This window comes from Aspergillus japonicus, assembly GCF_003184785.1.
Source record: "Aspergillus japonicus CBS 114.51 unplaced genomic scaffold BO86scaffold_4, whole genome shotgun sequence".
NCBI classification, from domain to species: domain Eukaryota; kingdom Fungi; phylum Ascomycota; class Eurotiomycetes; order Eurotiales; family Aspergillaceae; genus Aspergillus; species Aspergillus japonicus.
Genome location: NW_020291641.1, coordinates 863,346 through 886,235, shown reverse-complemented (window position 1 = coordinate 886,235; position 22,890 = coordinate 863,346). Strand labels below are relative to the sequence as shown.

Genomic DNA, 22,890 nt, shown 5'->3' with positions numbered 1-22,890 from the left:
AGTTTTCACTTGCCATCTTTTCCTATATTGTCTAACGTGAGTGGTATCGGAGATACGGTGAGCTTTAATAACAACTAACAACTACGGCTACATGAAATGTTCCATTACTCCCTTCGGTAAGATAAGCTGAAGTCCACGATACCACAGACTAACCTGTCAAACACATATGTCTGAAGACAGGCCGAAGCGAGTTGGTTATCTGACGACTATTCCTATTCTCTCACTTCACCCACCCCCCATCTCGTCTCTCATATAGCATTGCCCTTGTGCTCATGTCGAATACAACTCAGAGCACCCTCCCACTACCAACTAAGCATCCAAACATCTAGTTTCACCAAACAATCGTCTCCTCCATCAAGCCAACCTCAGGCCCACTACCTCCCCCCACATACCGCAGCGTAGCCTTGCGCCCCTCCGCAAACTGCGGCGACGAAGACCGCACGCGCGCTTCCAAGCTGATGTTTGCAGAGCGATATACAGCAATACCCGGCTCCACGCCGGCCGCCTGTTCCTCGATGGCGATGATGCGGCGCGCCACCCGGGCGGCGAGGTCAGAGTCCCAGACCCCTTCGCGTCGACGACAGGTCTCGAGCAGCCGGAGGGCGTGGTGTCGGATCGTCGAGTCCCGACAGCGAGTGGCGCAGATGTAGAGCGGGGTGAGGAAGCCCAGGGAGAGAGTGAAGATGGGCTGGGATGGGACTGGGGGTGGTGGAGTTGGGAGAAGTGGCGGCGGTGCGGACCGGCGTGGGGGGGTTCTGCTGTCTTGTCTGGTGGTTGTAGGGGCTGATGCGACATTAAGTGCGGCGGATACGTGATTGATGCAGTTGTTGCCTGTCACGATGGATACCAGGGAGACGATGGATTGGAAGTCGGGGGTGAATTGATCCCACGCCAGCTCGGACGGCGGCCAGTTCATCCGAAAGTACATGCTGAACAGCAGCTTCCAGGCTTTGAGGATGGCGATGGAATCTGCGTGGAGCGATGCAGTACGTGGATCTGCTTGCCACGCATGAATGGTCTGGCAGTCGAAGTCGCGCATCCACGTTTTGAGGTCAGCGCGCACCCGGAACCACTCGGCCAGTAATTGCTGTTCGTGCGCGATATGTGCGGGGGAGTTATCGTTGGGGATTGACTCGAATGCCTCGATTAAGGCGTCGATTTGCACAAACCGATAGTACAATTGGCGGAAGATGCGTTGGTGGTCTCTCACATCGAGTGGTAGGCCTGCTTGAAGAGGGTTGGCATTCGATGCAGGCGGCGACAGCTTGGGCTGCGATTCAGGGTCCAGCCCTTCCATGCCCTCGATTTCGAGGACCTGGCTCTGTACGGCGTGGAAAAGCGAGGACACCGCTGCTGGGGCCCTCTCGAGAGAGCTAGGGGGGAGCAACTGTTGCTGCTGAAGAATTCGCAGACCAGACAAGGCATGTTGGATGGCGGTCTTGTAGCGGCCTTGGAGACATTCGCAGCAGAAGAACAGGATACAGGCGAGGAGGACGGTGCTTTTGCTTTGCGGAGACGTCACAAGCTGCCGAATGGCTTTGTTGTAGTGGAGCAGCGTGAAGGTGGTGTCTTCGTCGCTTACGAAGGCGAAGGAGCGGTGCACGGAGCCCACCGCCATAGCCACGGATCGGATCACCGGCTCACTGGTCGTAGCCTGCAGCAGATACGAGCTCACCTCTGGCCCTAGACCCGGGAGGGTATAGTGGTGGAAAAATTCCAGACTGCGGTGCTCATCGACATTCACCTGCACTGCAGGCTGGATCTTCCGACCCGGCGGAATATGCTGTATGATGCGCAGGGAGCAGGGTTTCTGGACCAGCGATTGTGACTGGGACCCATCCTGATAGCCGTCGCAGGTTCTCCCAGTGGACAGGCACCGATTGCACTCGGGCCTTTGCTCGTCACACTTTACGCGACGAATCCTGTCGGGGTGAGTTGCTCTGCTGCCGCACCACCACCAGTAGAAACGCAGACTTACTTGCAGGTGATGCAGCCATTGCGGGACCTTGCAGCTTGGGGTCTCCCCGTCATGGCGCGTTCGGTCCGAGTTGCGGAGAATGGTTCATTCCTTGGTTCAATTGGTTGCTGTCAGCCTGCTGGGCTGCGTAGCTTTGCGACACCCTGGTAACACCCTGAAGAGAACCCTATGTTGGTTAGCGTATGCGAGGGCAGGCCGATGAGTGGATGCAGCAGGGGGGAACATCAGACGGTCAGACCCGCCGACGTGGCCGCAAGCGACTTTAAAACTAGGTTAAACACCTATAACCAAGTCAGTTAAGGAGCCTCAACTTAGTGCAATCCTGCGACTAGTCGGGGTCGGGTTAGTCTATGCGAGCGGGCCAGTGAATGTTGCCATCGCCATCTCCACCCGCGTTTCATCCACAGGATTTGATTAGACGAGGCTGAGTAGGGCTCTCCTCCCTGTCGACAGACTCAACATACCCGGTGCAGATCAACGCCCAAGCCTCAATCTCGATAGCTTTGGACCCCAACTTCCCATATTGCTCTTCGTCTGCCATTGCTACATCGGGAGCAGTTACATGCTAGCTCAGCCTTGCGTACAGCACGAGCCATGCGAGATGGTGTATAAAGTCGAAGAGATGCGCTCAATTGTCGGAGAAGCTCCAGCTCCAGCTTCGTGCACTTTGCGTCTTTCTTTGCACGTTCTCAATATCTTCCACTCTGGGGACTCTAATTCATAGTTCATAATGACTCCTCCGCAGCATTGGTTAATCCTCACGGTCCTCGGGTCGTTGCCGCTGTGCCTGGCAACTCCCCGGCCGTCTGCTCCTCGACACATTTCCTCGCACATCCCATTAGTACGGCGCTCAGACCCGGCAGCCAGGTTGTTTCGTCGCGATAAATATGGTATCGAGACTGTCTCTGAGTCGGATGTAGGTCATATCGCATTCAATCTTTTGTACCCCAACTCACCTCAGTGGAAGGGCTTCTGGTTCGGGAGCTTCGATGTCGGCAGCTCCAAGAACCTCCATCTCCTCATCGACACAGGGTCCTCCGATGTGATCATCAATCCTGGGTACTATAACGCGAGCTCTGCATCAGTCAACCTCAATCTCACATTTGAGAACGGCTACGGAACGACCCAAAGCGACGGATCCGGGACGGGCTCGGTATGTGACGGTTTCCGCACATCATGTCAAAAGTGTATAGCTAAACGCCGGCTGGCTCGATACAGGTAGCGGGAACCCTATACAACGACACCATCACATACGGCAGCTTGACCATCGACCAGACGATCGGCTCCGCCAACGGCACGGCGCTCATCCCCGCTGATGGCATCGTGGGCTTCGCTGGGGTTGAAGTGGCTCAATTCCCCAACGGCGCGCCGCCCTTTTTCCATGCGCTCTGCCAGCAGGGCCAGGTCTCGTCGTGTCGCTTTGGCGTGGTCCTGGGCAGCAACTCCACCGGAACTCAGGTGCTGGGCGAGCTGGACACCTCCCTCTTCGAAGGCAACTTGACCACCACCTCCATCGTACAGGAATGGGCCTTCTTTGCCGACGTGGCCGTCAACGACACCATCCTCACTAAGGATGTGCCTATCGAGCTCGATACCGGAACCGCCACGATCACCGGGTGAGTCGATGAGTTTCCCCCCAAAGATCTTCGGTCAAGAGACGATGTTAATGTATGAATAGTCCGGTTGAGGAAGTGCTTGCTATCTTCGAGGCGACCAACATTCAAGCCGTGGTTCAGAACACCAGCGACGGAGTGACCGTCACGGGCTACTTCCCCTGCGATAGTCCTCCCACCGTGGGCTTCAGCATCCCCTCGCAGGCCAACGCCACGGCGGCAGTCGCCGCGGACTCCGACCTGGTCAGTCACCAGAGCGCCATCTTTAACATCGCCGCCGACCAGTGGATTGCCGCCAACAACGGGAACAACAATTGCACAGCGGTGCTCGCGGGCGCGACGGTCGCTTCGTACCCTACCCTATGGGTGGTCGGTCAACGTATGTTTTTGCTTTCTCCTTTGCCCTTTTCCCCCCTCAGATCCGAATCAGAGAGCTCACGTCTCGCAGCCTTCTTCCGGGGCTTGTACATCGACCACAACGTCGAGAATGCGACCGTGGGTCTGGCTGTCTCCAAAACTCAATCCGGCACGCAGACCTCCGCATCTGCGACACCGAGCAGCGCGTCCTCGGTGGTGCCCAGTAGCGGTGCAGTGCTGGGGCAGTCTGTGAATGTTGCTATGCTTTCTCTTTCGGTTCTTCTCGCGTGGGTTATGCATTGAGATACGGATTAGGGCCTGCATCTGCATCAATTATAATGTGTTAAGACTTGTTTTACGGCAATGCACATACCAACTAATCACTTCTTCCCCGAACTGTCACATTTCAAAGCCCGGGATGTTCCATTCAGCAAGTGACTTCTACTGGTGTTAATGCTATGTAACATTCACGATCAGGAGCCAGCCTCGGGGAGGTTCCGAACGGTGAGCCCTTTAGGCCAAGAATGAGATTATAACGATGGTCGACCTTGTCCGATTCGGCTAAGTGTGTAGCTAAGTTGTCCCTTGGTCGGATTGTCCGCGTAAGCCTCAGCCTTGCTTCTCCACTTAGTTTCTTTTATCTTGCCCCATTCGTAGTTTGATGTAGCTTAGCCCAACTGTCTTTCGGATTGCACACGTCCTCGGCCACTGATTGGTCGGTTGAGTCGGGAGGTCATGCCGAGGTGGTCCTTTGCAGGTGTCGCACAGGGTGCAGCAAGCATCGAGCAGCAGCTTTGAAGTCCCTGCTGGAGAGGTCGATCTGGTGCACTCGGAATGATGTTCTTCCTTATGCACTTTGCAAGTCCCTCGTCCACGGCATCAACCCTGACAGTCGTGCCCATTTCCTCCCCGCGCAATCCTGTCCTCACCCATGGACACAGAAATCAGTGACCGAGGATTTCGGCCTGCAAGACACGAGCCCACAGGCCCAAGTGCGTGCAGAGTAGAAAGTACCTGGCCCGAGGCGACCATTCTCCCGTCGTGAGTCGGACATAGAGAGCGAACAGATCCCCGAGGATGGAAATGTAGAACATCCACTGCATTTTGGCGGCGGGCTCGACAGCAAGAAAACAGATTGGAAGGTAGAGTACTGAACGAGAAGTGCCGGTGTGGAATATGGCAATGACAGGAATGAGGTTGACAATTTCTCCGGCGAGTGTAGTGTCCTATTTATACCTCGGGGAGATGTAAAGTTGAGGGCGCATGAGGGATTTCTCAAATCCTCGCGATTCTGCCATCCTCACTCTGCTAAGACGGCGCCTTGCTTGGGATGCTAGGCTTGACCTGGGTACCAGATTGCGCTATTAGATTTAGCCGGCCAACAGGGTGAGGTAGTAGTCTAGCAGCACCGGTCGTTCACAGTGACTCCACTTCCAATGATCCGTGCCCGCTACACTCACAGACACTCGAGGACAGCTAAGACGCTGCGCCTCCATTGAAGTTCCTTGGTCATGATTGAGGTCATTGGGGTCCGATCATCATGGTGACAGGCTTGCCCGGCCAGCAGTTCCTTGACCGGATCTAGCGGATCTAGCGGATCTGGTCGGAGGCTCTGCGGTAAGGCGAAGGTCTATCAACGGCTGAGTCTCTGCTTGACCATGCTATCCTGGCAGGATTCCGACCTCAGCCATGATAGGGATACAGCGGTCGGCCAGGGTGATAGTGTCAGCTGAGTAGCTAGTCTCAGCTCACAGATGGAGGGGATTACTTCATGATGACGGTCAGGCCAAAGTGTTCGTGACAGGTAAACAGACTCGAGAGCTGAGGTGGTGAAGTGAAGAAGTTGTGGATCTTGTGCATCTTATGCAATCTAGAATGGGAAGGGGGTCGTTGCTGACTAAGGCATGTCCGGTCACGTGGATCTCCTTTCAAATTCTGCCATTTGCGACCATGGATCACCTGACACCCAATGAAACCAGGAATACAACCACTCTCAATCCAAGCAGATAAGCCATCCGGCCGCACCCGCGGACGATGAATAAAATCCGAGCAGGTGCATAATCCTCAAGGTGTCCTGCGGGCCTAGACTCCTTTCAGCGCCAAGGAGTGGGCCGTTGACGTGGAAAGCCTGATTCATGCAGGCATCGGCTTCATATCATCTGGCAGTCGGCCACCAGACCCTTTGCTCTGCTGGACCCTGTCGGGGTTCTATAACTCCAGATTCAAACCCTTCTGGTCCCTTGGACCGACATAATGATGATCGGACTCACGACCAAAGAATAGAAGGGCCTGACGCTCAACATCCACCGTAGGAATCATTTGGCTGGTACTCCGTAACTAGTTACAGCCAGGTGCTTACGTATGCCTTCGTCCTGCTACCTCCTTCTCGTTGGCTTGGTCCCTCCATCCTGGAGGCCAGACACGTAAGCATGGCAGATCGAACGGTCTGACTGACTGCGGCCGAGCCCTCTCAGTACGTACCCTTTTGCTTGGTCGCAGCGTTCGGCATGTACAAAGAGGGTCCGGGTCTGCTGCATCGGACTGCCGAGGCGAGGGTGGAATTCCCTTGACTCTGTATTTGAGAGGCTGCGCGACCTTAATCGTGACCCTGGGATTTTTCCACAATTTTCGGGGAACAATCTTGGACGATTGGACAACACTCTCCCAATTTCCGCCCGGTCAAGCTGTCAATGCCCCGCACATCGATGGTGTACCGCAACCTCTCCAGTCAGGCCAGTGACTATCCCGACTACGAGCTCACGAACGTCCCATACACGACCACCGGTAACAACGCCGCAGCAGCCACCCATCCAGAGGTCATGGAGAAGTCTATGAAGCCCACAGCAGCCGCAACGAAACCCTGGTACGATCCGCGCGGCTGGTCGTTGCTCACCAAGTCGCTTGTTGCGGCCGGGGTGGTTGTCGCCATCGTTGCCCTCATCGTCGGACTCGTCGAGGGCCTCAAGTCGTCCTCGTATCCCGACTACTCTGCGCTGAGCTACACCCTGTCTCGCAAATACTCCGGGTCTTCCTTTTTCGACGAGTTCGATTACTATACCGCCACCGACCCGACGGATGGATTTGTTCAGTGAGTAGGCACATTCGTCTGTCTGCCAGCACCTGGCCACTGACTTGGATCACATAGATATGTGGACTCTTCCACGGCCTCGGAGCTGAACCTGACCTACGCCTCCAGCTCTCGCGCCGTGCTGCGGGTCGACACCAGCACCTCGAACCAAACCAGCGGTCGACGGTCGGTGCGCGTGACCTCGAAGGAGACGTACGAGAACGGACTCTTCATCTTCGACATCGTGCACACCCCGTACGGCTGCGCGACCTGGCCCGCGCTCTGGCTCACGGACCCGAACAACTGGCCGGAGCACGGCGAGATCGACGTGCTCGAGTCCAACAACAAGGGCACGCACGGCAACGCGATGACCCTGCACACGACCAGCGGGTGCAAGATGAACGTCAAGCGCAAGGAGACCGGCTCTCCGTCGTACACCAACTGCTTGAACACGGCGAACGACAATGCGGGGTGTGGCGTGACCGGCGGGAAAGCGACGTACGGGCAGGCCTTCAATGAGAACGGGGGCGGGGTGAGCACAATCCCTATCCTAACCCCATAATATGCACATTCTAATACCGTGGTAGGTCTACGCAATGGAACTCCGCGACGCCGGCATCCGGGTGTGGATGTGGGCGCGCGACGAGATCCCCGACGACATCTCGAACTCCAGCAGCAGCCCCGACCCGTCCACCTGGGGGGAAGCGCTGGCGGACTTCCCCAGCACGAACTGTGATATCAGCTCTCACTTCACGAACCAGAGTATCATTGTGAACATCGATGTCTGTGGCGACCTCGCGGGGGCGTCGACCTATTACACCGATCTCTATGGGTGTCCAGATACGTGCACGCAGTGGGCAGCGGAGAACGGGGCCAACTTCACCAATGCGTACTGGGAATTCAATAGTTTCAAGGTGTATCAGACTTCGTCGGGCGCGTCGACGACGGCGACGACTACCTCTTCTGCGGTGGGGGCAACGTCTACGGCGGCTTCGGTGGGGACCACGTCTGCTGATGCGGCGTCGGCGACGTCTCAGGCGCAGTCGCAGGGGCAGAGTCAAGGGGATACTTCGTCGCAGCAACAGCAGGGCCAGCAGGGCCAGCAGCAGCAGCAGCAGCAGCAGGGAGGACAGTGATTATGGGAGTTGGTTTGGGTTGTTTTCAGCGAATGCGTTTTTTCCCTCCGTATTTTACATAGCTTATACACATTAGTCGGGTTCAGAATAATCTCGTGTCAGGCGCTTCCTTGTGATCTAGCATTATCTGCTCTAATCTGGAGTCGTGGTGGATTATCTGCGCGCCACGTTTTTTTTTTTTTTTTTTTTTTTTTTTTCCGGTAGAGCAAACCATGATGCTCGGGAGAGGCCGACCATAATATATAGACTTCAACCAGTATCCATGTGCAACCAGCCTGACCTCTCACAAACAATTAAAAGCACAGAACCAAGGAGACAGGACAGTTTTCCGATGATGCAGATGTACACCGAAGATATACTATGATATATGATCCCTTTTCGACCTTTTAATGTATGTAATGACAATAATGGGTGTCTGTATGTCACAATTAAGCTATGATTTCAATCAAACATCATCTTCCATCAACAGGGGCTGTGGTTTAGTGGTATAATATTCCCTTAGCATGGGAGAGGTCCGGGGTTCGATTCCCCGCAGCTCCATCTTTTTGTTGTTTTTCTTTCTGACCATCTGTTCCGGTCTTCCGTTTCCCGTCACTTTCCTGTTTGTTTATCTGTGGTTTTTGCTCAGTTATCGACAAGGCACCGCACAACAACCCACACACCCCTCGGCCACCTTTCCGCTGCAGGTACCACAATGTGCATGACCTGTGCACATATCTAAAACCATAACCAAATCTAATGTATTGAACTTGTTTAATGCCGTGGAAGTCATTATGATAACACACAACTGACTATGATCTTCCCCATGCACAACCAACTCCACCCCAATCCGACTTCTCTGGTAGAAGTATACACCTGCGGAGATAGTATACACCCCTCCCAGCACACGCAACCCTCACACCACACCACATTGACGTCAACCCCTCCATCCAACTACCGCCGCACAGCCAAACAGAATCCATATGGACCTGTCATCCAACGACTAAGCTTTCAATCCTATCTCATGGCTCACTTATTCAGGCCCACCCGCCGCGGTTTACTCCTAAGCATGCAAACCGCAACAATTACACTCCCATGACGCAACATCCTCATTGCCCTTCCACAACATCGTATATAGCCCTCCCCTGGACTCCAGACTAGCCAGCAAGCAGACTACAAGCAACCGATCTATCTACCCTCCTACACAATCATATACAGAATATAACCAATCCACTTACAATACTACTCTCAATCCAACCACACGACCAGAAAACAAAATGCCCGCCCAGCCCACGAACCGCGACTTCCAATCCGCGAAGAACGTCGAGCCCCTCGACGAACACAACACCCAGTCCGAGGACGCCGCCACCCAGCCCTCCTTCTCCGGGCCGGGGGCCCACACCTCGGCCGCGTCGACGACCAAGCCGCATGGCAACAAGATTCTGAACAAGCTGGATCCGCGGTTCGACAGTGATATGTTGGAGGAGGAGCAGCAGAAGCAGGAGAGGCGGGAGGGGCCGCATGAGTAGGGGATATGTGTAGGGGCTTTCTGCAAAGTGTGCTGTGCATATATGCAGGTATCATGCTGCAAGCAAGGGTTCCGACGGCAGATCAATGGGGAATTGGCTCCTAAGCCAGGATATGTTTGCACTGTACTATATCACGAACATATTATTCACAATGAAGATTGAACCAACTACTGTCTTTGATCTTAGTTTAAGAAAGGTAGACGCGCGAGCGAGATTAGCTTTGTGCTACACGTCTCGGTTAATTCGACCCGTCGATGATGGCCTGGGAGATCTTCTCCGCCAGCATGTCTATTTCATATGGTCAGTAGCCCATTTTGTAGCTCGAACGAAGATAAAAAAAAGTTCTCTAAAGGTAGAGAAAACTCACAAACAGTCGACTGGGGATGGCCCGGGGGCAAGAACGGGAAGGCACTGGCATCCACGACCCGCACGCCCTGAACCCCATACACCCGCGCCTCGTGGTCAACAACCGCCATTGCGTCGCTCTCCAGCCCCATCTTGCACGTGCATGCGGCGTGCCACAGCGTCATGACGTTGTTCTTGATGAACTCGAGGATCTCCGCGTCCGTCTGCGTCTGCACGCCCGGGTTGTACTCCTGGCCGATCACCACGGGCGCCATCGCCTGGCTCTGGAAGGCCGCGCGGATGCGCTTGAACATCGCCACCGCCACCTCCTGATCGGCCTGCGTGTCCAGCCAGTTCGGGTTGATGATCGGGAGGTCCGAGGTGTCGGCGGACTTGAGCGTCACGTTGCCGCGCGAGGTCGGAGTGATGAGCACACCCAGCATGGAGGCGTACTGGTAGCCATCGCGAGGCTGCGTCGTCAGGAGGTTGGAAAGGTTGCCGATGTACCCGGCGCCGGAGATATACTGGTTGGGTTCAAGTTAGCCTGAGCTTTGAGACTTCGATCTTGGACAGTAACAAGCCCTACCTCTGCCTCGGGCCAGTCACTGGGGAAGGTAGCGAGATCCTTCTCGGTCTGTTGGCTGAAAGCCGAGCGTAAACTGGCGGGGATCTTCTCCCAGGCGAGATAGTCGGCGATGGGGTTGGTCAGCGGGCCACTTCTCGTGGTGACTATGTTCAGAAACTGGCTGACCAGTTCCAGCAGGTTCAAGGCGATGGCTGTGAAGGTCTGCACCTTGACACGGTACGAGGGCGCAAAGAAGGGGTGGTCCCACATGTTCTGGCCAACACCGGGACGGTTCGCAATGACCGCGATGTTGTGCTGCTCCAGAACTTCCTGCGGACCCACCCCCGAAACCATCAGAAGCTGGGGGGATTGAAAGGCACCGGCCGACACAATCACTTCTTTCTTCGCTTTGATGGTGGAGACAATCCCAAGTGCGCCCTTGACCTGGACGCCGGTGGCTTTCTTGTTGCTGTCGAAGATGATCTTCTTGGCGAGCGTATTCGAGTACGTGGTCAACGTGGAGGGTTTGATGGAGGTCAAGAAGGACGACTGAGAGCTACTCCGCAGCTCATCCTTGGGGTTGATGGTCGAAGAGCAGTACTGCCCGCCCATGAGAGAGCCGGTGTTGAAGTCCTGGGTCTGGTTGATGCCGATCGCCTGCATGCCAAGGTCCATCCACGTCGAGAAGGGCATCGCGTAGTTTGCGTAGGACACCTGCAGCGGTCCTCCGCTCGATTCGAACGCACTGCTGTCGTACTCAGTCGTGGCATTCTTGAACCGAAGCTCGGTGTTGGGGGGCGTGAAGGTCACGCTGCGCTTGTAGTATGGCAGAACTTGGTCGAATTCATAGCTGCTGTCGTTGACGGTAGTGGCCCATTCGTGCATGGATTCGCGCGTCGGCCTGGTGATTTCGCATTGGTCAGTTACATGAACCCCCAGGGTATATCATCCCGATTGTACCGAGACCTACCGTTGGTAAATCATGAAGTTCATAGCCGACCTGCCACATTATCTGTCAGCGCAAGTGCACCCGAACATCGTATTACAGCGCATCACATACGATCCACCCAAGCACTTCCCCCGAGCGTAGTGGATCGACCGTCCATTGGCACCGGGCTGATTTTCTGCGACAAACCCCCAGTCATGAAGGGCGACGGTCTTGGGATCGGAGCCAACAGGGAGCACATCAGCTGCAGGCACGGCGGCCACCGATTCCAGCTCGTAAAGGCCTCCGGCCTCCACCAAGGCGACCTTGAATTTCTGCTGGGCCAGGCGCGTGGCTATGACATTGCCTCCCGTGCCACCGCCGACGACCACGTAGTCAAATTCAGTATCGAAAAGGCCGCGCTCCTGGTGGCCAGTGGGCGAACCGGCGGTCCCCGGGACCAGCCATTGTAAAGCGAGCGACGCAAGGAAGACGCGACCTATCATCTGAACTGTAAAGGAGTGTGGGTGCCAGAAAAGGCGGAAAGGTTAAGGACCAAGGAGAGAATTAAGGATAGAACAGGGTATCAGAAGCAAAAGCAAAAAGCGTGTCGATGGAGGAGAGAGACTGCGGAGGGGGGAGCTGCAGTAGACGTTTATGAGACATGCTGGACCAGCACGGGGGGCTCCTCACGTATGGCAGGACCGAGGGATCAGATCAGGATCGTGGCTGCCCAGAATCTAAGCTACATTGTGGATCAGTCAAGTAGTCAAGTTGGAAAAGTGATCGATCTATACAGTTGATCGGGCTCTGAATGGTCCATTCTTCAGGAGCCCCATACCAGTATCTATCTCAGGAGCTGAGCTGCAAGCGAGCGCCAAGTTGAAATGCTGCCAGGGATTAGGAATTAGTTTCCCTCCGACCAGGGCATCCTGGCACCGAGATACGAGACCCGGCCCAAATTGAGACCGTTCCTGCTGCCTGGACCATCTAAAGGACTCGGATCGCAGAGTCGTGCATCATAGCCTTGTGGGGAATGCGCTCTGGTCTCGGAGAATAAGAGCAAGATCAGGAACTGTCCTCCGTGCGCCCCTTTTCGCGTGGGAATGGAATCCGCGGGATCGCACCAGCTCCAAGCCACGAACCGGACAAGCAGGATCTGAGGTTTGCGATCCCCAGGCACGGTGATTCAGGCTGAAACCACCGAGCGGTCGCGATCACAAGCGAAGTGGGGATTGGGGGGTGAAGATCGCAAATATTGGGCGGGCGCAAAATTGGGGTGGTTTGGTTTGGAACCTCCCGAAACACTAACTCAAAATCCACAAAGCCAATGTGACCAAAAGTCCGCTGATGACGATGTATTACTGAAAGACTCCTAATCCAAATAGCATCAAGTACCCTATCGATTCACTTATGTGTGATTGAGTGTGATCGAATGTGATCGAATGTGATATGTGGACTTGCCGCGTAGCTCCGATGCAAGCGTCCTGGAGGAAATTAATTGCTGGGGAAAAACAAGGCACAAGGCACCAGGTGGACCCATTTTGATCTTCAACCCCGCAAATCCTTCGATCAGCCCATTCCCTGCAATAGGTTCAGTGTATGGAGACAGACTCCGTATAAAGCCAGGACATATTCGCTCTGCTGGCCTGCCAGGAAATCGAGTCTGGCAATTTTTGAGACGGAGTAGGGTTGGGAGGAGAGAGAGGAGGGGTGATGATGACTAAACCCCTTTGGCTCTGCGCCATCGCCCAAAATGGCAATGGTTGCGAGAAGCTGAGCCCTGCAGGCTGCCCAGGGAGCTTGTTCATGCCTTTAGTCTCTCAGATCAGTGACATTTACTCATGATTATCCCAAAGGTATTTAGGCATCAATGGTAATTCGCAGTTTGGGTGAATGGTGACACTTAACTACTGCTTGGGGTTGGTTGAATCCTTACCTCCGCTCAGAGAAGTACAGTACGGCGTGATTTATGTACCTTGTATTGTCCCTGCATACACCTAGCCTAGATAGAAGACAACTAGAAGATGGTATATCGCAGTATATAATTGTTACACATCTAGAACTGAAGCATTGATTCGATAGCAAAACTCATGGCCTACAACTTCAGAGAAACACAACCAGGCACCCAACCCTACATCATCTCTTCTCAACCACCGAGGCATCAGCCATCCCCCATCCCCAACAGAAGAAAATCTGCAAACCTTACGGCACGTGCCCCCGGAGTCTCTAACAGCCTAATTGTCTGTTGAGCCGCCGTGGCCAACAACGGCCCTCCGGTTCGAAGGGATCTGCAGAGCCGCGGTGATTGTCCCCTCACCAAGCCGCCAGCCGAACCCTTCGCTGCCACCACATGAACCCAGACGCCGTTTGTCACATGCTGAACAGCCGAGATTGTCAAGGAAGACTGAAGACTTTGCCTCTTCGCTGTGGCTGGCGGCAAGGATGAACCCGGCCTATATAGTTGCCCCTCCAGCCATCCGCCATGGCCGTCACCAGACACAGCCATCAGCCGACCCCAGGCACCCCTCATCGCTCTGGATATCTTCATCAACAACAAAACCCTTATCATGAGTGGCACACATCCAAATCCCAAGGACTCGATGAAGTCCACCTGGCGCCAGCTGGACCGCGACCAGTGGAGATTTCCCCACTGGATGGTCGAGATGCTTGGCATCCACCACATCAACCTGGACCAAGACGTCCCCATCCACTCCAAGGAGGACAAGATGCCCTACATCGGCGAATTCTCGCTGCACCGCTGGATCCTTTGGCACTCGGTGCTGCCCCTCCTCGTCCACCAGCTGTATGTCTCCTACACCGGCCGTCCCATGAGCCTCATCACCGCCTTCTTCTTCTACAGCCTTGCCTTCAAAATGATCGCCATCCACGAACTCCACGTCCTCCGCCGCTTGGGCCACAAGGTTGGCTTTTTCGACGGCGACCAGCACGCGCGCGACGGGGTGCCCGACGTGGGGATCGGCAAGGTTGTGCAGTCCCTCATGTCGACCTCGACGTTCCGGCCGGTCATGACTGTCTTCTTCAGCTACCGGCCCAGTCAGCCCCCCTCCCAGATCAGCTGGACCTGGCTCATCCTGGAGATCGGACTGTACGGCATCGTCCTCGACTTCTGGTTCTACTGGTACCACCGCGTCATGCACGACTTCGAAAGCCTCTGGAAATACCACCGCACGCACCACCTCACCAAGCATCCAAACCCGCTGCTGTCGCTTTACGCCGACACGGAGCAGGAGATCTTTGATATCGCAGGCATCCCGCTGCTGGCGTACTTCTCGCTCAAGCTGATGGGGCTCCCCATGGGGTTCTATGAGTGGTGGATCTGCCATCAGTATGTCATGTTCGCGGAGCTGGCGGGACACAGTGGGCTGCGCGTCTGGACGACCCCTCCGTCAACTTTAGGCTGGCTCTTGAGACTCACGGGAACCGAGCTGGTCATCGAGGACCACGATCTCCACCACCGCAAGGGCTGGAAGCAGAGTTCGAACTACGGCAAGCAGACTCGGCTGTGGGATCGGTTGTTCGGGACCTGCCGCGAGCGGATCGAGTGTCGGCCGGAGAATGTGGATTGGAATACTGAGGTCAAGATGCCGATGTTCTAGGGTGGGTTTGAGGATTTGGTATGCTGGGCTCGATGGCTGCTGGTTTCGGCTGACGTGTGTGTGTTGAGGCTTGATGCTCGGGGTGTGTATCTGGATTTTGTGAGACTCTTGTTTTATGATAGATGTCTATATATTGTAATTCTTAATGGTTTAGTGAACATATGATAAACTACGTACGTGTTTTCGGATAATTTGCATACTCCTGTTGTGTGTCCGAGACGCGGCGCTGCGCTCCCTGGATTGAGCTTGCCCCGAGAGAGTTGAGAATTATTACCCAGCCCAAGCCATTGCTATTCACCAGATTCTTCGACCTGATAGGTTTATTCTGTCCGTTCATGTCGGGGAGAGATGGAAAAAGGTATAAAAGCAAACGACAGAAAGGATTCGCTGGTGGTCACCCACCCAAACTAGCCATAACAGATGCGAGGACGACAACTGATCCAAGTGATATCTCGGCAGCTTACTTCTTAACTTCTGAAGCTCACACAGTGCCAGCTTGGGTGTCACTGAAAGAGAATTATTCTGGCAAAGCTTACCGTTTCCTGCTTTGAGACAGACTCTAATGAGCTTGAGGGAATAAGCAGCCTGCTTTCAGATATTGAAGTAAGCAAGAAGTATTCCTCTTGTTCATTCATATTAATCCTCAGGCTTACATGCGAAGTTTGTCGCCCATTCCCACAGTAGATAGAGACAGACCCCCGGGAAAATGAGAGAGAAATCGAGAAGGGCACCGAGAGAACCATTCCAAGAAAATCTCCGGCCAAACCAAAGACCAATATTTCCAAAACACCTAGCAAATACTTTGCTCAATAGAACAACAATATACCAAGTTATTGACACTATTCAACTCGAGCTACACAATACTCTAGCTGAGACATACAAGCTTCGTGTTCAGTCGAAACAGCATGGGGACAAGGGTACTTCGCGTGCAAAATTGCTCGATGTTGTTAATAGCCAGTAACTCAATACAATCTGTCGCGAATATAAGCAGTTAGAAAATGTCTGAAGAGCCACAGCCATTCTTCTGCATTTGGAGACAAACTTGTTCCGAATACACTAGAGAACAACAATCAGTATTCTATCTGGTTTCGCCTCGATGCATAAAGGGCCTTACATTCGGAACATCATCGTCCTGCACGAGGATGGATGCTGGGTTGGATCCATTAACTCTGATTTTTGCGAGACGAAAATACGAGTACGATATATGATATGATTCGGTAAACGGTCCCGATAACTAGAAGCATGCTGCGGAACCTTGAATGTCAGATTATCGCTTCTTTCGAGATATGTGGGGAGCGTACGCTAAGTCAGTGGATGTCCTGTTTAATGTGTACCCAACTGTTTCAGCGGCTGTTTTCGTGTCATATAGACTTGAGAGTGGAGAGATGTTTTCGTTGAAGTTGGCTTCGGAGAACCACACCTGCGTGTTATGGCTGAGCGTCAAGTAACATGAGAGATGGAAGTGAATTGCCTACTAACCCCCGGAAATATAATCCAGATCCACTTGAGTTTCCACTCATTGACTGTTGCAAGCCGAGGGGCACATCCTGAGAGGGCGGAGAATACTAGGCTGATCAGCATCGCCATCACCGGTGCATCTTGCCGCCTCACTAAAGCGGCCACAACGCAGCCGAGACCGTAAATGCCTAAAAGACTTCGGGTGAGCGTGGCCAGCGCATATGCCGTCGATTAAATCTGGAAATCTTACAATAGAAGTATAATAAACAGTTGATGAAAAGCTGTCCAAAATCGATCATGGGGGTTGTGAGGAGCATATAGAAAGAGGCAAAATGCAAAGCCGAAACAGCCATACGGGGTATAGACGAGATAGTTTTCCCCAAAAAGAAAGCGCTGGGAGAGTGGCCGGATTGCCATTCTCTATTCAAGACCAACCCTAGAGAGCATTCAGCGGAGTTGTAGATGTTAGGGGTGTCAACGGTACTTACTATCCTCTGCGAATAGAATGACGCCCGCAGGCCCAGCCGCGCAACCTGTATAGCATTTAGTGATATTCATCAGATGCTAAGAGTGAGTATGATATACCGATAGCCAGACAACATAGCATCCCCTGCTCTGCTAAAAGCCGATAACTAGTGGCGCTAGACAAGCTTCGCAAAGGTGGAAGGAATACCCCCTGAAATAAGTGGCCTTTATACTCAAAGTTCGACAGACCAATCAAGAGACCTGTTATGGCTCCAGTAGTAATCTCTAGTGCCAGGCTAGAAACTTGTCGCGATTGCTGCACCAGGCCACGGAGACAAGCCAAGTATGCCTGTTTATGCCAGGAAGCTCTTCTCTGCTGAGCACGTTGCATCAAGGCTGGTAAGCCTCCACTATTCGATGATCTACCCTCCGAATCTCCATAGCGCTCTGTGCCGGATTTAGACACCCATGATCCCGTCGGTATACTGTCTTGGTAGTTGTCACTATCCGTCAGAGCGTTAAACCCTGCTTGGTGTATATTAGAAATGGCGTCTATGATTGTATCTGCCGGGTTCGAGCTCTTATAACATGGCGCTACCCCAAGCCTGGTGACAAAGTTGAGGCTTGCGCTGGCACTTCCGAGAAAAACCTGCTTGCCATCGCTCAGAAGCAAGAGTCTGTCTAACAGCGCAAATATCTCGGACCGCGGCTGATGAATGACACAAACTACCACCAGACCTTGTTCCGATAAGCGCTTCAACAAAGTCATTACTGACAGTGCTGCGTTTGCATCTAGCCCCGATGTAGGCTCATCGAGGACCAAAGTTGATGGGGCAGCTGCCAGCTCCAGGGCTATGTTAACACGTTTGCGCTCACCACCAGGTATACTTCTACCTGTAGCGTCTCCTACTAGGTGATTCTCAACGCTTTGTAACCCCATAGATGCAATGAGATAGTCGACATATTGCTGGAGATGTCGGTCATTGAATGTGCCCCCAATACGAATGCGTGCCGAGTATAATATAGCCTCCCTGACAGTAAGATCGGGAAGAATAATGTCGTCCTGAGGAACATATGCCACTAAGCTCCGTAATCTGATATCTTTCAAGGTTAGGCCGTAGAATTGGTGGTTCTTGGATGCACTCAAACATACACAATGTGTGAAGAGACTTGGTTATTGACATAGACCGCGCCGCTGGAAGGCCTCACTTTACCGGCGAGCACTTTGATAAGTGTTGCTATCAAGATGTTAGCATAGTTACGTACAGTAACATTCGATTTGATTCTTATACTCTTGCCAGACCCAGATGGGCCCATTATTCCAACAAATGATCCCGAATGCATTGTGCCACTGGCGGGGAACAAGATGTGTCGTTTCAAGCTTGTCTTGTAAACACTGATATCTTCGAAACTTAAGTTGAAACCAGCGTCTGAAGTAGTGTTGTTTAACGATAGAACATGTGGCCTCAGTGAATCTGTGTAGGAAACGTCCTGACGTGAATCATGACATCCTCGATTTGCGTTGATACTGTCCCTCCAGCTTCCCAGTACAGAGCCCATTTTCTTCCAAATTTTCGATGGAAAAACCGATGAAAGCCATAGCCATAGAAGAAATGCATCAACGATTGCACAAATTACGGGGCCAACTGTATAAAACTGCCGAAAGCTCCCAGCGGGGCATACAGATAATGCTGTACATTTGATAGGGTTGACTGTCCCTATAGGGCAAAAGTAACTTGGAGGACACCGGATCTGTTGCCGGCCTCCGTGCGGGCAAAAGAAGCCAGCTTTGCACACCGTGGGTTCAAATGACCCTTGTGGCTGCTCGCATACATTGTCTGTCTCCTGAAGGCGCCTTAAATGGCAATCTGTGGTCGGAGGGCAGCCTTCTGGAGGCCTATGAATATTATTTGGACCTGTTCTTGATTTAGCCGTCGGATGGTTTCATGATGCGGCGAACGTACAATAAAATCCGGGGTTACAGTTGAGAGACTGTGTCAACTGGATTCCCGGCTTCCCAGTGAGGCATCCAGTATCAACCTCGCCTGACATGGTGGAATGAGGTGATGAGGGTGGTATTCTCAATAGCGGTTGAGAGGAAGCTGCCGACAACTTGATACTCTAAAAATGCTTGCAGTCCTGTGGGCGACAGCGTTCGAGTGTTTGAGATCATCCTCAAGGATTAAAAACAAGCAGCTAGGCTCGCATTGCACCCTATGACGCCTTGCTTGCAAGAGGTTTGTCAAACTCTCCCTATCTTTCCGTCACGCCATGAAGAATACTGATAACTCACTGGGAAAGTCTATTTTACCATAACACATTCCAGGAAGCAGCTGACCCCCTTGATCCAAGATTTCTCCTTTTTTCCAATCAAAGTGACGTTTTTTAACATCTCGTAATACAATCTCCATGACGTGGCATGATGATCGTAACCATTGACATCGCTGGAGTCTTGACAATGGGTAATGGCAGAGCCACAAACTATTCGAAGGCACGAAGTTGATTCTGTTAGAATAGGGCGAGAGTGACCGGTGGTAGGATTAGAAGATTCGAGTAAAAAGGGAATGGTAAGCTGATAGATATGATCTTCAAGTAGCTGATTGCTAAAGGCCGAAATAGAGATAGCGAATGTCGTAGAAGTGTCTTTGGTTGTGATCATTACTGTCACATGTGGTGAGCCCATCCCGGGCAAGATTGCAAGGAAGGCATTGGGGACACGAATCAGAATCACCAATATCTTCATGACAAACTGGTGCAAGATTGGAGAAGTGCTTTGGAATGTGCAGGGCTCTTGAGAAGAATTGACTCACGTGAACGGCATTCGCATACCCATTTTACTTGTTTGAAGACCAGTGGGCTAACTTATCTGCGACCCCTTGAATAACGTAAATATTGATTATTCGACCCCTTGAATGATCCGACTTCCAATCCTATGATTCACGTGACCTTGATCTCAACTGTACATAAGAGGTAGTACATAAGAGATAGTAGAAGTATGTGGTTTAGAAGGTTAGCATAGCACAGTCTCATTCCGTCTCTATCACCTAGTCACGCCGCCACCTCTTGATGTTATACAAGTATCGGTATGGCCTACTTTCACAATGAAGCCTTTCGAACCTTCCTTCGTGATCTTGGCCACAGGAAGAAGGACTCCCAGGACCTTTAGGATATACGCATCGAAAACTGTGTTGGTTTTGTAAAGGTGCCACTGGGAATTGCAGGTCCATTGCAGGTCCACGGGCCTGATTTCCAGTCTGACCAGGCCTTCGCTCCTCTAGCAACCACCGAGGCAGCCCTAATTGCCAGCTGCTCTCGAGGATGCAAGGCATTCAATCTATGTGGAGGGCTTCAGTTTGACATACTCGGTGATGGGATGTCTCGCGCTCCCGTATTCAGCTTTGATACCCCCAAGGAAGCGATCGCTTTTGCGCGGTCTGTTCCCGATTGGCAACCAGAGTTTGCACAGGCTGCTGAGTCCACGAGCCGCCATCTGCGGCTCCAAAAAATGACTCCACATATCATCGGCTCTTCGGTGCACCTGTACCTCAACTACCAGTGCGGTGACGCTGCTGGTCAGAACATGGTCACTATCGCAACACAGAGAGGTTGTGATAAGCTGCTGGAGAAGCTGGTGGGAGGACCGCACAAGGTGAAGCATGCTATGATCGAGGGTCAGCTCGCCGCGGATAAGAAACCAGCCTGGGGCAATGTGAAAGCCCGTCGAGGAGTGGAAGTGATTGCATGGGGTTCCCTCTCAGACGAAATTTGTGAGAGTATCTTGGGCTGCACCTCAATAGCCCTGTACTCGATGTGCAAAACCCTGAAGGAGGGAGGAATCCGCAACGGTCAATTTGGCGACAATATCAACACCGCAAACATCATCGCCGCAATATTTGTTGCAACTGGCCAGGATGCCGGCAGCGTTGCTGAAGCGAGTTGGACACACCTTGTTCCTGAATACGACCACGCAACAAAAGACTTAAAGCTTTCATTGTATTGTCCTTCGCTGCCAGTTGGGGTCGTTGGGGGTGGTACAGGCTATGACTCCCAAAAGGAGTGCCTGAAGCTCATGGATTGTCTCGAGTCTGGAAAGAAGTGGCGACTGGCAGGACTGATTGCGTCCTTTGCTCTTGCGTTGGAAATCAGCACAGGCGCCGCAATTGCAAATAACACATTCTCAGAGAGCCATCAGAGACTGGCGCGAAGTGTAAAGCCTCCGCCCCGAGCAAAGCTTTGAAGGTTGGAAATCAGTTATCGTGGATTGAGCTCTTCATATGATTCTCTGTCTGTTGATTAAACTTAGTTTATCTTGTTTGACTCAATCTCCATCAATCTCCAGAATCTCTACTAGGCTCGGTGAACATACAATATGGTCAAGAGGCGTCGAGGGCTCGTAGTGGCCGTCTTTTGCGTTAGCAGCCTTACATCATACTATCCATAGCCATCTTAGAAACTGTGTTCTAAGATCAGACTGACAGCTGAATTAGGGTTTATCACCATCTAGAGATTCTCTCGAGCAGACTGACTGTTCAGCGTCTGAAGCCATACACAAGCCTTGCACCTTTGTACCGCCCTTCAATGCTGGCAACAACAACTCTACGACAGAAGTAGCGGGTAGCCCCAATGGATTCAAATCCCCAGATCTGGAGATACCTAGTCAGTGCGGGTTTTATATCGGGACAGTGAAAGATAAGGACAGTAGAGATGTCTCACCTGCTCGGCGGTCCAACCGGATTGTAAATTCCGCTCAAATGTGTGTATCCAAATATCCATCCTGTCCTTTCCGTCCCCCCTGCTATTTGGATTGTCCAACAAGAATCCAGGCGATTCACTTCCATCCAGCATAATCTCCCCTCGCAGAAACTGTTTAATCTCTGCCGAGTCTATACTGGTTTGCATCTCGAATTCTGGCCGTATATACCCTCTCGCATCGGTAGTGCCACGGATGAAATGACTTTGGTGTTGTACTGAGCCGAAGATGTAGTCGGCGTGAGCTTGTATTTCCCAATTTAATGTTCGTTTTTCGGTTGTGCCGACTAACCCTCCAGTTGCTGTTTGAATAAACTCGATATCCGGTAAGGGTTTCTCTTCTAAAGGACTTGGTGTGAGGAACCCCGAGATATTGAGGTGGATAGTCACGGTGGCAAGTGCTCTGCGCAGCAACCAGGGGACTTTTTGCTACATCCAACCATAATGCAGTTAGTTCCAGGCTATCACGGTATGGACAAGCAAAGTTGTGAAGAATCTCGAAAGGCAAAAGATTGTTGGAGATACCAGCTTTAATATGGGGTCCGTGTCTCCTGTTAATTCCTTGTTCTACAAACACCCAGGAGATTAGTAAGAGGGTCTTTACAAAAGAACAAAACATAAGTACTTACCATGACCCAATTGCCTTTCAGTAGCTCAATGAGATTATCTTCGAGTGTAGTCATAGTGTCAGGTAATTCTTGGGCGCTAGAGTTGGTTGAAATTGACATGGAAATACTACACACAGCGGGTAGAGATGGATAATACACAATATAGTGTGTTAATCATCACTTACATGATTTTTATGGAGAATAAGCTTGACCAAGACAAGGGGTATTGTTGATGTTGATGACAACCTGCAAGAGACGATCGGCAAAAGTGATGTAGGCTTGGGATTGCCGCTGGCGGGCGTATTTGTTTAAAGAGAGGGCCAAGGTATGCATTTACCTAAAAGGAAAGAGCTATACTGTTTCAAGCGGGAAGCAGTGCTGCTTTGGCCTTGTAGGAGCCTCCAAGAGTCCCTGTATACTTTGATATGCGCATAGTTCAGATTTCTAGCCTGAGGGGGGGTGACAGGATTTGGAATCCTATGGAGCAAATCATCGG

General features: G+C 52.4%; 9 protein-coding genes and 1 non-coding gene across 10 annotated transcripts; 6 read left to right on the top strand and 4 right to left on the bottom strand.

The window, feature by feature from the left end:
- Nucleotides 1-199: 199 nt before the first annotated feature.
- BO86DRAFT_406586 (Zn(II)2Cys6 transcription factor domain-containing protein) lies at nucleotides 200-2,519 on the bottom strand (the record flags this gene model as incomplete). Its single annotated transcript, XM_025674203.1, has 3 exons — nucleotides 200-1,922; nucleotides 1,979-2,068; nucleotides 2,443-2,519. The coding sequence occupies 3 exons, from the start codon at nucleotides 2,517-2,519 to the stop codon at nucleotides 332-334; spliced, it is 1,758 nt and encodes a 585-aa protein (XP_025532115.1). The 3' UTR covers nucleotides 200-331.
- A 189-nt stretch (nucleotides 2,520-2,708) lies between these two features.
- Nucleotides 2,709-4,251, top strand: BO86DRAFT_395664 (pepsin-like aspartic protease; the record flags this gene model as incomplete). The annotated part of the gene is made up of 4 exons (XM_025673341.1): nucleotides 2,709-3,131; nucleotides 3,197-3,594; nucleotides 3,657-3,970; nucleotides 4,040-4,251. The coding sequence occupies 4 exons, from the start codon at nucleotides 2,709-2,711 to the stop codon at nucleotides 4,249-4,251; spliced, it is 1,347 nt and encodes a 448-aa protein (XP_025532114.1).
- Nucleotides 4,252-6,175: 1,924 nt separating this feature from the next.
- Nucleotides 6,176-8,332, top strand: BO86DRAFT_353842 (glycoside hydrolase family 16 protein). Its single transcript, XM_025669547.1, has 3 exons — nucleotides 6,176-7,036; nucleotides 7,094-7,547; nucleotides 7,603-8,332. Exons 1-3 carry the CDS (start codon nucleotides 6,639-6,641, stop codon nucleotides 8,149-8,151), a joined length of 1,401 nt encoding a protein of 466 aa, XP_025532113.1. The 5' UTR covers nucleotides 6,176-6,638; the 3' UTR covers nucleotides 8,152-8,332.
- A 287-nt stretch (nucleotides 8,333-8,619) lies between these two features.
- BO86DRAFT_t40 lies at nucleotides 8,620-8,691 on the top strand. Its single transcript has one exon. It is a non-coding gene; the product is annotated as a tRNA-Ala (tRNA).
- A 716-nt stretch (nucleotides 8,692-9,407) lies between these two features.
- Nucleotides 9,408-9,827, top strand: BO86DRAFT_406584 (uncharacterized protein; the record flags this gene model as incomplete). The annotated part of the gene is made up of 2 exons (XM_025674202.1): nucleotides 9,408-9,655; nucleotides 9,727-9,827. The coding sequence occupies 2 exons, from the start codon at nucleotides 9,408-9,410 to the stop codon at nucleotides 9,761-9,763; spliced, it is 285 nt and encodes a 94-aa protein (XP_025532112.1). The 3' UTR covers nucleotides 9,764-9,827.
- A 70-nt stretch (nucleotides 9,828-9,897) lies between these two features.
- On the bottom strand, nucleotides 9,898-12,120 carry BO86DRAFT_353838 (GMC family oxidoreductase; the record flags this gene model as incomplete). The annotated part of the gene is made up of 5 exons (XM_025669546.1): nucleotides 11,630-12,120; nucleotides 11,540-11,569; nucleotides 10,591-11,470; nucleotides 10,027-10,528; nucleotides 9,898-9,947 (listed from the first exon to the last, which is right to left on the bottom strand). Exons 1-5 carry the CDS (start codon nucleotides 11,998-12,000, stop codon nucleotides 9,898-9,900), a joined length of 1,833 nt encoding a protein of 610 aa, XP_025532111.1. The 5' UTR covers nucleotides 12,001-12,120.
- Nucleotides 12,121-13,844: 1,724 nt separating this feature from the next.
- BO86DRAFT_385718 (sterol desaturase family protein) lies at nucleotides 13,845-15,119 on the top strand. Its single transcript, XM_025671171.1, has one exon. It carries the CDS (start codon nucleotides 14,065-14,067, stop codon nucleotides 15,112-15,114), a length of 1,050 nt encoding a protein of 349 aa, XP_025532110.1. The 5' UTR covers nucleotides 13,845-14,064; the 3' UTR covers nucleotides 15,115-15,119.
- A 1,158-nt stretch (nucleotides 15,120-16,277) lies between these two features.
- On the bottom strand, nucleotides 16,278-18,597 carry BO86DRAFT_434856 (putative ABC transporter; the record flags this gene model as incomplete). The annotated part of the gene is made up of 8 exons (XM_025675923.1): nucleotides 16,278-16,359; nucleotides 16,416-16,534; nucleotides 16,594-16,760; nucleotides 16,823-17,008; nucleotides 17,061-17,105; nucleotides 17,158-18,131; nucleotides 18,191-18,275; nucleotides 18,330-18,597. 8 exons carry the CDS (start codon nucleotides 18,595-18,597, stop codon nucleotides 16,278-16,280), a joined length of 1,926 nt encoding a protein of 641 aa, XP_025532109.1.
- Nucleotides 18,598-20,138: 1,541 nt separating this feature from the next.
- Nucleotides 20,139-21,281, top strand: BO86DRAFT_434853 (substrate-binding domain of hmg-CoA reductase; the record flags this gene model as incomplete). The annotated part of the gene is made up of 2 exons (XM_025675922.1): nucleotides 20,139-20,162; nucleotides 20,204-21,281. The coding sequence occupies 2 exons, from the start codon at nucleotides 20,139-20,141 to the stop codon at nucleotides 21,272-21,274; spliced, it is 1,095 nt and encodes a 364-aa protein (XP_025532108.1). The 3' UTR covers nucleotides 21,275-21,281.
- A 285-nt stretch (nucleotides 21,282-21,566) lies between these two features.
- Nucleotides 21,567-22,469, bottom strand: BO86DRAFT_415681 (uncharacterized protein; the record flags this gene model as incomplete). Its single annotated transcript, XM_025674923.1, has 4 exons — nucleotides 21,567-21,680; nucleotides 21,751-22,215; nucleotides 22,312-22,353; nucleotides 22,416-22,469. 4 exons carry the CDS (start codon nucleotides 22,467-22,469, stop codon nucleotides 21,567-21,569), a joined length of 675 nt encoding a protein of 224 aa, XP_025532107.1.
- Nucleotides 22,470-22,890: the final 421 nt, after the last annotated feature.

Coding starts and splice junctions, on each gene's coding strand:
- BO86DRAFT_353842 (XM_025669547.1), top strand. CDS start 6,639: ATGCCCCGCACATCGATGGTGTACCGCAACCTCTCCAGTCAGGCCAGT. Junction 7,037..7,093: donor CCGACGGATGGATTTGTTCA/GTGAGTAGGCAC, acceptor TGGATCACATAG/ATATGTGGACTCTTCCACGG. Junction 7,548..7,602: donor TCAATGAGAACGGGGGCGGG/GTGAGCACAATC, acceptor ATACCGTGGTAG/GTCTACGCAATGGAACTCCG.
- BO86DRAFT_385718 (XM_025671171.1), top strand. CDS start 14,065: ATGAGTGGCACACATCCAAATCCCAAGGACTCGATGAAGTCCACCTGG.